A 12,102-nucleotide genomic window follows, 5' to 3' on the forward strand; every position below is an offset into this window, starting at 1 on the left:
CTCGAGTTCTCACAATTCGCTGCCGTGTCCCCTCAGATTTCGCTACCGACGCTCAAAACGAGTGGCTCGAGGGCAAGCGCCCGAGGTTCACCGCGGGAAACCGAGGGAAGTAACCCGGGAGCTCCGGGGCTCGGGAACCCGGGCGGCACGGGCCGCGTCAGATGAGAAAGTAAGAGGTCGGCCGAGGTGAGGCCTCAAGCCCGGGGCCGAGGCTTGGGCCCGGGGCAAAGCGCGGGCAGCGGGGCCGCCTCCCAGGGCTTGAGGCTGGGTATCGGGCAGGAGGCGCGGGCGCCCCGGGCACGCCTCTCCGACTCCCGGGAACGCGTGGCTTTTCCGCGCGCCCGCCTCGGGGGCGGGGAAGAACCCGGATGGAACCGCCCCTGCGGCCGGGACCCCCTACTGCCTTTGAATCCCTGCGTGGGGCGGAGTTGCCCTCCCTCCCGCGCTCTGATTGGTTCGTCTCCTTAGGCCCCTCCTCGCGATTGGGCGATCCCAGTGTCAGTCAGCGGGCGTCGCTGGTCTCTCAGCTTGTTGCTAGAAGGCGACGGCGTCGACGTCTGACTAGACTCGGCGGCGTCTCACTCCCGCCGGAGCGCTTCTCCTCCGGCGCTCGGCATCCGCCCGGTGCTCCTTGGCGGTGGGGCCTGCAGGGAGGAGTACTGAGGCGGCTCGAGGGCTCGCTGGGGCGCCCAAGCCTTCGGTCCGTCAGCGGCTCAGCGCCATGTCCTGGATGTTCAAGAGGTGAAGGGGGCGGGGGCGGGGCGCAGGGGGTAACGGCCTGTCGGCGTCCCCAGATGAACCTGACCTTCCCCGCGCTCCCGCCGCAGCTCGTGGGCGTCCTGCCGGCGGCTCCCCTCGCCGCGGGAGAAGTGAATGCCCAGTGCTGGCTGGCGAGGGGGGCTCCCCGGGCGGGCCGCAAGCCAGGGCCTGGGGGGGGGGGTCTCTCGCCCGAGGGCCGTGGAGGGGGGGGCGGGGCTCGGGGCGCCGCTCCTCGGCCGAGATGCTGCCTGAGCTTCACTCAGGAAACACCCGTTAGATGCTCCCCGTGCGCTGTCGGCGGTTGCGCGGAATAAAGGGCCGATCCCGCCCGGCCGCGTCCCCCGGCGGCTCCCAGGCCCGGTGCCTGCGCCGACATGGAGACGCCGTGTGTGCGGTGCGGCCGGAGCGGGGTGCGCGGCGCACGGGAAAAACGCGGGGAAACAGCTCCCCGGCGACCTCGGGAGCCCGGAAACTCGGAGGGAGCCCCTCAGCGCACTTCCCCTTATTTTTCATTCTCCACAGCGGTTTTCGGGCCTGTTGCAGAAAGTTACCCGTGAGGGGAGGGAGGAGGGTACCCTTGAGGCAAAGGGGAGCGAGCGACAGGCCCGAGGGAGGGTCACTCCCCCCACCCCCACCCCACGACCTGCCTGAAACCACGGGTTCTGTTTGGAGACAATTATTATTATTTATTTTTATTTTTATTTATTTATTTTTTGTTTGGAGATAATTGAAATAGCGGATGCTGGATGCAGTCTCTGTCACCGTGTAAATGGCGTCACATGTAATAACAGCCCCACATTTGCAAGTTGTTTCTGGTTCGTTGGTTTTTTTTTTTTTTTCCTTTTTTCTTTTTTTTAACCGGCGTTTGGTGTGTGGTTAAGAGTCAGACACCTCGTATATATTTCGGTTTCAATAGAAGATCATCACGAGGAAGTAGATCTGTTGAACCCTTGTTGGGAGTTTTCGTTTTGAAATACTGGGTGGGTAGAAGAGGCATCGCTGAACAGGTAGGGTTCCTGGCGGCCTTCCCTGCTCGCTCCAGTCCCTGCTTTACGCATAGTAACGCTCTCAATCTTTTTTTTTTTTTTTTTTTTTTTTTTTAGGATTTTATTTATTCATAAGAGGGAGAAGCAGGCTCCACGCAGAGAGCCCGATGTGGGACTCGATCCCGGGACCCCGGGTGACGCCTTGGGCCAAAGGCTGACGCTCCACCGCTGAGCCACCCCGGCGTCCCACACACTCAATCTTTTTTTTTTTTTTTCCACACTCAATCTTTATACAGCAGTTCCGACTAAAAATTTAACATGAGATAAAATGAGAAAAACAAGTGGCCTGCGACTATAATATGATCTTTGGTTAAATATTGAATCATTTTTCTATGCTTTCTCTTTCTTTTTTTTTTTTTAATAGAGATCCTGTTTGGAAGTACTTGCAGACTGTCCAATATGGAGCCCATGGAAATTTTCCACGCCTCTCATATCCAACTTTCTTTCCCCGTTTTGAGTTCCAAGATATTATACCTCCAGACGATTTCCTAACAAGTGATGAAGAGCTAGATTCAATTTTATTTGGAACTTTGAGAGGCCATGTAGTTGGACTACGCTATTACACAGGAGTAGTGAGTATGACTTAGATAATCAATTGAAATATATTTATAGTATTAACCCAGAAGATAAGAATGAGAAAGTGATGTGTACAATTGATACTTATTTTAAGGAATTAGAATGTATCTGGGTGGGAGGTAAATATTTATTAACTAGTGGGTTTGTGTGTGTGTGTGTGTATTCTGCTTGTAATGTAAAAAGCAATTTTTCCTGTATGGTTTCATTTGATAGCTATAATGACTCTAAAGTAGACAAGGACATCTATTATCCCTTTTCTATAACTGAAGAATTGAAGCTTGATAAGGTTAGATGATTGGCTCAAAAAGCAGATACTAGGGGTACATTTATAGAATGTTCTTTGCTTTTTCCTCTTCTGTCCCATAGCACATTTCTGTGTTTTAATATTTTTAATTGAGGAGGATTGATTCCTACCAGATAAGGGAATTGTCTATTTTTTAGTCTTTTTCCCCCTTTCTGTAGTAAGACTGTCTCCCAGTTTTTCTCCCTTTCTGTATCTTTATTTGCATTGTGTGTATGTGTGAGAAACGGAGACAGTATATGACTTTATATCTGATGAGAAGTTGTCTTTGTTACAGTTATGTAGTATGTTTCTATGTTATTTGGATCACATATCACTAGTTTTATTCTTTAACTTATGAAATATTTTATTTTTTTTAAGATTTTATTTATCTATTAATGAGAGACAGAGAGAGAGAGAGGCTGAGACATAGGCAGAAGGAGAAGCAGGCTCCGAGCTTGATGCAGGACTCGATCCCGGGTCTCCAGGATCAGGCAGGCCCTGGGCCGAAGGCAGTGCTAAACCACTGAGCCACCCGGGCTGCCCTATTAGGAAATATTTTAATACTGGGTGTTATTCTGTATGTTGGCAAATTGAACACCAATAAAAAATAAATTTATTGTTAAAAAAAAGGAAATATTTTAAGCATGCAAAAAAGTAGAATAATATAATAAACTCCCATATACCTATGATTCAGCATTTAAGAAATTTTTCATACATTTGTCCTTTAGTACAAAAGAATCTCTACTCTATCAGTTTACATCCATAAAATTCAGTATGTATTTCTAAAAAAATTCAGACTTTGTCATACTCATCAAAATTAGTGATTCCTTATTATACCTAATAACTATCCATAATCATTTTTCTTGATTGTTTAAAAATGTGTTTTTATGGGATCCCTGGGTGGCTCAGTGGTTTAGCACCTGCCTTCTGCCCAGGGCATGATCCTGGAGTCCCAGGATCGAGTCCCACATTAGGCTCCCTGCATGGAGCCTGCTTCTCCCTCTGTCTGTGTCTCTGCCTCTCTCTTTCTCAGTGTCTTTCATGAATAAATAAATAAATAAAATCTTTAAAAAAAAGTCACCTTAAAAAAAAGTGTTTTTATGATTTTTTTTTTTTTTTTTTTTGAGAGCAAACCAGAGCATGAGGGGGGAGGGGCAGAAGGAGAGGAAGAGAGAATCTTAAGAAGGCTCCACTGTGGAGCCTAAACAAGGATCTGTATCTCAGGACCCTGAGATCATGACCTGAGCCTATATCAAGAGTTGAACACTTAACTGACTGAGCCACCCCACCCAGGCACCCCTCCTATATTTTCTTTTATTTTTTCTATATTTTCTTAATATTATTTTGTATTTGTCTAGGAGATTTTTTAGGAAAGAACAAGATTTCCTGAGTTTCTTCATGCTTCTAATTGTGATATTTATATTAAAGGACAGTTGACCTGAATATAAAGTCCTTGACCCATATTTTCTCTTCATGATATTTAGGTGTTGTATAAAATATTGGGGAAAATTCTGATGACAATATGATTTTCCTCCCGTATAAGTGAATTGGGAATTTTTGCCAACTAAATTTTTGCTAACTAAAGGGTAGTTTTTCTTATCTTGAAAGTCTAGTAGTTTATTAGTGTATGTCTTATGATTGCCCTGTAACTTCGTTTTCATCTATAGCATAAAATTTTTTTGTTAATGGTTTTGAATGCTTGTTTTATTTTTCAGGGACTTCATTCTACCATCAATGGTATTAGATCTTCTCTGCATAAATATATGCCTGTGTATATGCCTATTACTTTGTCTAAAATCCTTTTTATCATATTTTTTCACTTTTAATTTTTCATCATTTATTTCCTTTACCGTGTTTTCCACAAGGCCTGTGCACTCTTGTGTTCTTTCTACTTTAGTTTTTAATTCTGAAATAGTTTCTCATTTCTAATTTTTTCCTGAAATCTGTCAGTTCTTATCTCATATCCATTTCTTCTTTAGTTCTCTATCTCTGAGCTTTCCTATTTCTGATTTGTGCTATTTCTTCAAAACTTAGATTGTTTTATAAATTATTTTACACCAGTGTGAAATACTAAATCATGGTGTCTGATCTTAGAACATTACTATTTGTTGAGCTTAGAATAATTTCTATGACACTGGTAAGCTAATAATAAAAATATAGTGAACTGGTTAAAAGTAATCACTGCTTAATTTTCTTATATTTCAAAATATGTGTTATTTATTTTATAAGTAATACATATTCATTATTTTTAAATGGCTAAAAGAAAAAACATTAAATTTCCCTGCAGTTTACCACCTTTCACCCTTAGTCATTTTATTTTTTCACACTTTACGCTATGAACATATGCATGTAAATTGAAGTCATATTATGTATTAAAAAAATGAGATCATGTTATATCTGTTAATAGTGACCACCCTTTCTTTCTCCTAGTAAATTATTAGGAATATTTTTTCATGTCCATACAAATCTATATTGTACTTTTAGTTCCCATACTGATGAACATTTTGGGGTTGATCACTATTATGAAGGTATAAGAAAAATTGAAGTATTTATCTTTGCACACTTTTTTTTCTGTTTGACTGAGAAAGAAAGCACAAGCAGGGGGAGGGGTAGGAAGAGGGAGAAGCAGACTCCCCATGGTGCAGGGAGCCCCATATGGGGCTTGGTCTCAGGACCCTGGGATCATGACTCAAGCTGACTTGAGCCATCCAGGTGCCCCAGGCATTGCTAATTTTTAAGGTTTTTTTTTTTTTTTTTTTTTTTTTTTTTAATTCATGAGAGACACACACAGAGAGGCAGAGACACAGGCAGAGGGAGAAGCAGGCTCCATGCAGAGAGCCCGATGTGGGACTCGATCCCAGATCCTGGGATCATGCCCTGAGCCAAAGGCTGATGCTCAACTGCTGAGCCACCCAGGCGTTCCTAATTTTTAAGTTTTTAATGTGTTTTTGATAAGCTTATGGTTAAATTTTTTATTTCTTGGCACAGTATTTTATAATAAAGTAGATTATTTCTTTCTTCTTCTAAAAATACAGTTATAATTAATTGTAATTCTTTCTTTGTTTTAATTTTTTTAAAAATCTGTCCTTTTTTGTCTTGATGCTTGGACCTTGTTTTCTTTGTCTTTTATGGTCTCCAGCATTTTCGCCTATATTCTATTTTAAATTCCACTATCATTAATTACTTTCTACTCTATCTACTATTTATAGTAATTAGCTATCAGTAGTGACAGTTATCTAATTTTAATAAATGATAATTTATTACAGTAAAGGAAAATTATCTAATTTTCTTGCTTAAGATGAAATGTTCAACAAATACCAGGTTTTTTTTTTTTTTTTTTTTGCCTTTTGAGGGGTTGTATATTTCCTGGGATTTGCATAATCTGGTTTAAAAAATCGTACTTATAGGCATTGACAGATTTGGGCTGGGAGAGAACAGAGGGCTAGAGAAGAATATCTGTCTGAATTTCTAATTGTTCAGACTATTGTCTCTTGAGAATCAGTAGATGGATGCTGGTCGTGGTTTGAAGCAGCATTCCTTTGTCGTTATCAGGCAATTAAAAAAGTGATAATTCACTGCCATAAAATTCACCATTTTAAAAGTGTACATACAATTGAGTGGTTTTTATTCACAAGGTTGTACAACCATCCCCACTGTCTAGTTCTGGAAAGAACCCTGTATGCATTAGAAATCACTCCCCATTCCACTCTCTCCTCAGTCCCTGCTATCTACTCACTTATTTGCTGTTGCTGTGGATCATACTTACTCTACACATTGCATATGAATGGATCTATGCAATACATGGCCCTTGGGTCTAGCCTTCATTATTGCCATCTTTTATGTTAATATATTTAGTGCATCATTTTAATTTCCTCGTTTCTTATTCTATATATTTTGAGTTGCTCTGGGGATTTACAATTAATATCTTTTTTTTTACAATTAATATCTTAATTCATAAGAATCTAGTTTGGATTCATGCCAACTTAATTTCAATAGTATACAAAAATTTTGCTTGTAGATAGCTCCATTTCCCAATTCCATCCCTTTGTTGTTAACATACAAATTAGATTTTTATGTACAATTTATGCTCATCAACACAGATATATAACTTTCATGCACTGTAAAATCAGGTAGGAGAAAAAAGTTAAACAACCAAAAAAAATTGTTTGTATTTACCTAATTACCTTTACCTGTAGTCTTTATTTCTTTGTGTAGATTCAAATTATTGTCTAGTCCTCTGATTTCAGCCTGTACGTCTTTCTTTAGTATTTCTTGTAGGACAGGTCTATTGGTGGTGATTTCTCAGTTTTTGTTTAACTAGAATGTCTTAATTTCTCCTATACTTTTGAAGAATAGTTTTATCAGATATAGAATTCTTGGCTTTAGTTTTTTTGAAGCACTTTGAAAAGTTATTCCACTATCTTCTGGCCTCTGCTTTCTAATGAGAAATCAGATGTTAATCTTCTTGAGGATCCTCCAATAAATAATGAATTGCTCCTCTTGCTGCTTTCAAGTTTTTTTTTCTACAGCTCGATTATAATGTGTCTGGGTTTAGATATCTTTAAGTTTAGTTTATTTAGAGTTTGTTGAGTTTCTAAGATAGGCAGATTAATGTTTTTCATCAAATTTGGGGAGTTTTCAGCAATTGAGACTGATGTATATGTTAGATATGGCTGCTGTTGTTCCATAGGCCTGTTCATGTTTCTTTATTTTTTTTCTTTCTATTCCTCAGACTCTAAAATTGTTCTCAGACTCATTTTCAACTTCATTGATTATTCTACCTCTACATATCTGCTCTTGAGCCTCTCTAGTGATTTTTTTTTTTTTTTACTTTATTGTACTTCTTGACAGCAGACTTTGTGTGTGGTAAGACATAATTTTTGTGCTTTCCTTTAGTTTTTTAGATGTGGTTTGCTTTAGGTTTTTGAACATACTTAAAATTTAAATTTTTTCCTAGTAGGTAAAGCATCTGGGGACAGTTGATAGCTTTCCTGTGAGTGAACCATATCATACCTTCTCATTTCTTCACGTGTCTCTTTTTTGTTGTTGTTGAAAAGTAGACTTTTTAAATAATGTGACAACTGTAAAAATTAGAGTCTTCTCTCTCTCCAGGGTTGGTTGTTGTTGCTGATTTTAGTATTTGTTGCTTATTTAGTGAGTTTTCTGAATTAACCCTGTAAAATCTACTGATGTCTATACTTGATTAGCTTCATGGTCAGCCTCTGGTATACCAGAACCGAAACTCTATCGGTCTTTACTCAGGGGATCTGTATGCCCAAATGGGGCACTTCTTCAGTTGACAACTCTTCCTTAACCTTCATGTCCTGCTTATTCAGAGCCCTCAAGTTTAGCCAGAGGTGAGAGCTTAGAGTCTTCTTAGGTCTTTTCCTGATTGTATGCACATCCCAGGCATACGTACAGCCATCTGCTTGCATATGGCCTTCTGCATCCCCAGAAGTGCATTGGAACTTTTCAGAGTTCAGATGGACATTCTTAGTAGTGCCCAGCCTTTCTTTTAATCCTTTCGGTTATTGTATTGTTTGTTCTAGCTATTACCCACTCCCTATAAAATTGTTTCTGACAAACACCCAAGGGAGAAGGTTTTTTATGAGCTCAGAGATCAAATAGAAATCCTTTTGCAAGTGGGAATCTTCCGGAGAACCATCATACAGGTCAAATAATGACAATTCTTTGTAGTACCTACCAATAGAGTTGTGAATCTTTGAAAGATTATTATTATTCCATTCTCTTCCCTCTGGTGACTACTAGACTGCACCAAGAATTTTAACAGGTTACTTTTAAAGGCTATCATGCAGTTTGGGAGCTGGAGATGGCACTAGGGTACTACTTTGAGCTGTTTTTCTTGAATTAACACCTTCCAGGTTTCTGCAGTCCTTTGGTTAGTTTCCAGATGTCTGGAAAGGTTGATTCTGACAATTTCTGCCATTTTTTTTTTTGTATTGCCATTATGGAAGATGGAATTTTCAGAAGTCCTTTTCTGTTTTCAGTGATGTTGCCCAAAGGCAAATTTTAATCAGAATCAAAATGGCATGAGTGGAAGGCTGGATATATTTTCTCATCCAGTCCATTCTAACTTACATCTTTTTCTTCTTTTAGAGTCTGGAGAAATCGGACTTAGGAACCAGACTGCCTAGATTTAAATTCTAGCTCTGCTACTTACTAGCTTTATGACCTTGGGCAAGTTTCTTAACTTTTCTGTGGTCTAGTGTCTTCATCAGTAAAATGGGGGTAATAATAGTACCTACCAATAGAGTTGTGCGGATTTAAAAAGTCAAATCTATGTAATGTAGTTAGAATAATAGCATATAATAAGCACTCAATAAATATTACCTGTTTTCTGAAGTCATGATATTGAAAATTTTAGTGTGAATCTTTTATTTAGTTTTGATTGTATCTTTCAGATACCAAGGGTTTGTTAACTTCCCAGTGATTGTAAGTTAAAAATATTGTGAGAAATCATGATAAAATATATTTATTATATCACTACGCAAATATAAGTCTAAGAAAATATACATTTCCTGTATGGTGTTACTAAGTAAGCATTAAAAAATTAATGGAAAGCCCAGATAGAGTTTAATGAAGAAAGCTATTATTGTATGTTTATTATTTACATTATCTGTTTATTATTTTATTAGGTTAATAATAATGAAATGGTTGCATTACAACGAGAGCCTAATAACCCCTATGATAAGAACGCAATTAAAGTAAACAATGTGAATGGAAATCAGGTTGGCCATTTAAAGAAAGATCTTGCAGCTGCTTTGGCCTATATCATGGACAACAAATTGGCACAGATTGAAGGGTAATGTACTTTCACAGTTTAGTTTTAATAATTATAAGTTGTGATTTTTGAATTTGTTAAGAGGCTATATAGTTGCCCTGACAACTTTTATCACTATGCCTTTAATATGTGGTCAGTAAATGTGTTAATTCTTTTCCCATCTGCCTCTACTACCGCAGCCATGAAACAACTATTCTCTCACTTTCCTATTAAATTATTACCACGGAGAAAAAAGAGGCTTTTGTTCAAATATTAGGAAGTCCCCACCATCTGCCCAAGCCTTTTAGTGCATAGATTTGGGAGTTTGGACATGTTAATTTAAATCAGAGGTTGTATACTAGCAGCCTGTGATCATATGTAGGTGAGTTTCAATTTACCTATACAGTTTTTTATAATTTCTTGTTTATTTCCAATATTGAATTATGTGGATATTCTGCATTTTATACAGGTTAATTTTTTCCCTAATGTAAAACTTATTTATGAAGATTTCTCTTGACAAATAGAAGATCTGACCTTCATGTTCACAGAACATCAGTTGATTGGAGCAGAATAGCAGCTGCTGTCTTAGGCAGGGTGTACACTCTCCCAGTTCTACCACCCCTTCCTTCTTTAAAACTCCCAGTCCTCCTTGGTTACCTTTTCTTGGTAACGTTTTAGGCATTTAGTCTGTGATCTCAATTTAGGTATGGAATGTTTGGGATACGAAAAGGTAAGTTGGATGATAAATGCTCGGTAATGTTTTCTTACTTGTTTTCTCCATTCTTAGTTCATTAAATTTTTTGAATATTGAGAAATTTTTAGTGAATCCTGGATCAAAAATACAATTAACCCTTGAACAACAGGGGTTTGACCTGCACAGGATCACTTAAATGCAGATTTTTAAAATAAATGTAGTACAGTACTGTGAATGTATTGTGTTCTTTATGATTTTGTTAATGTTTTCTTTAGCTTACTTTAAGAACACAGTCTTATCATGCATAGAACCTACAAAATATGTTAATTGACTATGTTAATGGTAAGGCTTCTGGTTAACAATAGGCTATTAGTAGTTAACTTTTTAGGGTGTCAGGAGTTATATGTGGATTTTTGATAGCACAGGAGGTCAGTGTCCCTATACCCCATGTTCAAGGGTCAGATGTAGTTCTTGCAAGTCATTCTCTATCCTCCCAGAATGGGTTGCTACCCTCAGTCGTTCTGTTCGTGAAAGCTTTACCCTTTCAGTTAAACTTACTATAGTACCTATCTTATAATCTCAGTTATAAGCTATCCTGTTTTATTTCATTTTTTCAGTTTCTTCTGGCTTTCTATTTCAGAAACAGAGGAACAGAAACTTGGTAATCCTATTTCTTAAACTTTTTCTTTCTAGTTTGCCCTAATAGTTGCTTTTTATTTCACTTCCTTGCAGAATTTGAGTGAGATGCTTAAAATATTTAGTAGTCACATTCTTAATGGAAGTAAAAAATAAGTTCTAATTCTGTCTGTCTCTTCTTTTTTTCTCTTCTAAATATAATAGAGTTGTTCCTTTTGGTGCAAACAATGCTTTTACCATGCCCCTCCATATGACTTTTTGGGGAAAAGAAGAAAATAGAAAAGCGGTTTTAGATCAGTTGAAGAAACATGGATTTAAATTGGGTCCTGCACCAAAAAGTAAGTTTAGGGTTTAAGCTCCTATTATTTTGATATTGTAAAACATTCCTTCTCTTGAGAAATAATTAGAGTTTGTTTGGCTAAACTAATTTGTGTTGAAGGCTATGAGTTGTGACTTTTCTTAGGAATCTTTTTAAGGAGATCCCTGAATTTTTTTTCTCTATTTTGAAGTAATTATGGATTCATAGGAGGGAGGGGGTGTATGTGAGAGCATGCACATGCACACATATATACTAAGAGGTCCTATATTTTCCCCAATGATAATATTTAGAAATCCCAGATTTTAAACATCATCTTTGATAGATCATAGACAAAAAGAAACTCCCAATAGGAAATGAAGTATTTATTTGGCAAGAGTTTGTTCAAATAGTGTGGAATTATTTTAATGATTTTTAGTTTAAAAAAAAAATCTTTTAAATATACTTAGAACACAAGTTTTAAAAGTTACTTACTAAAAGATAATTCACTTGGTGATTTTATTCTTTTCATTTTGTAAATTACAGCTTTAGGATTCAGTTTAGAAAGTAGTTGGGGCTCTGGAAGAGCTGGACCAAGCTATAGTATGCCAGTTCATGCTGCAGTACAGATGACAACTGAACAGGTTGCTTCTTTTTTACTTTGTAATTTAAAAGTGAATTTTAAATGTTGAAGGTTGATGTTTAAAAAGAATACAGTAAATATGTATGTGCTAGTATTTGTGATCTTTAGGTGTATTAAGTTATAAAACATGATATTGAATAAATAGAATACATATTAAAAACTTTTTTTTTTTTTGAGATTTTATTTGAAAGAGAGCAAGCGAGAAGAGCACGAGCAGGGAGCCGGGTCAGAGGGTGAGAGAGAAGCAGACTTTTCACTGAGCAGGAAACCTGACATAGGGCTCAATCCCAAAACCCTTGAGATCACGACCTGAGCGGAAGGCAGATGCTTAACTGACTGAGGCACCCAGGTGCCCTTATTTTAAAAACTTTTATGTGATAAGGAATACG

General features: G+C 38.4%; 1 protein-coding gene across 10 annotated transcripts in view; it reads left to right on the forward strand.

The window, feature by feature from the left end:
- Window positions 1–505: 505 nt before the first annotated feature.
- The window catches only part of HLTF (helicase like transcription factor), a 49,764-nt gene continuing 38,167 nt past the window's right edge, over window positions 506–12,102 (forward strand). For all 10 annotated transcript variants that reach the window (XM_072792331.1, XM_072792332.1, XM_072792333.1 and 7 more), the window contains exons 1-5: window positions 506–741; window positions 2,170–2,377; window positions 9,321–9,487; window positions 10,980–11,113; window positions 11,617–11,714. In XM_072792331.1, the coding sequence (XP_072648432.1) occupies window positions 722–741; window positions 2,170–2,377; window positions 9,321–9,487; window positions 10,980–11,113; window positions 11,617–11,714 (627 nt within the window). In that variant the 5' untranslated portion in view covers window positions 506–721. The remainder of the gene's footprint in view (window positions 742–2,169; window positions 2,378–9,320; window positions 9,488–10,979; window positions 11,114–11,616; window positions 11,715–12,102) is intronic.

The sequence above is a fragment of the Canis lupus genome, chromosome 22 (assembly GCF_048164855.1).
Source record: "Canis lupus baileyi chromosome 22, mCanLup2.hap1, whole genome shotgun sequence".
Classification (NCBI taxonomy): domain Eukaryota; kingdom Metazoa; phylum Chordata; class Mammalia; order Carnivora; family Canidae; genus Canis; species Canis lupus.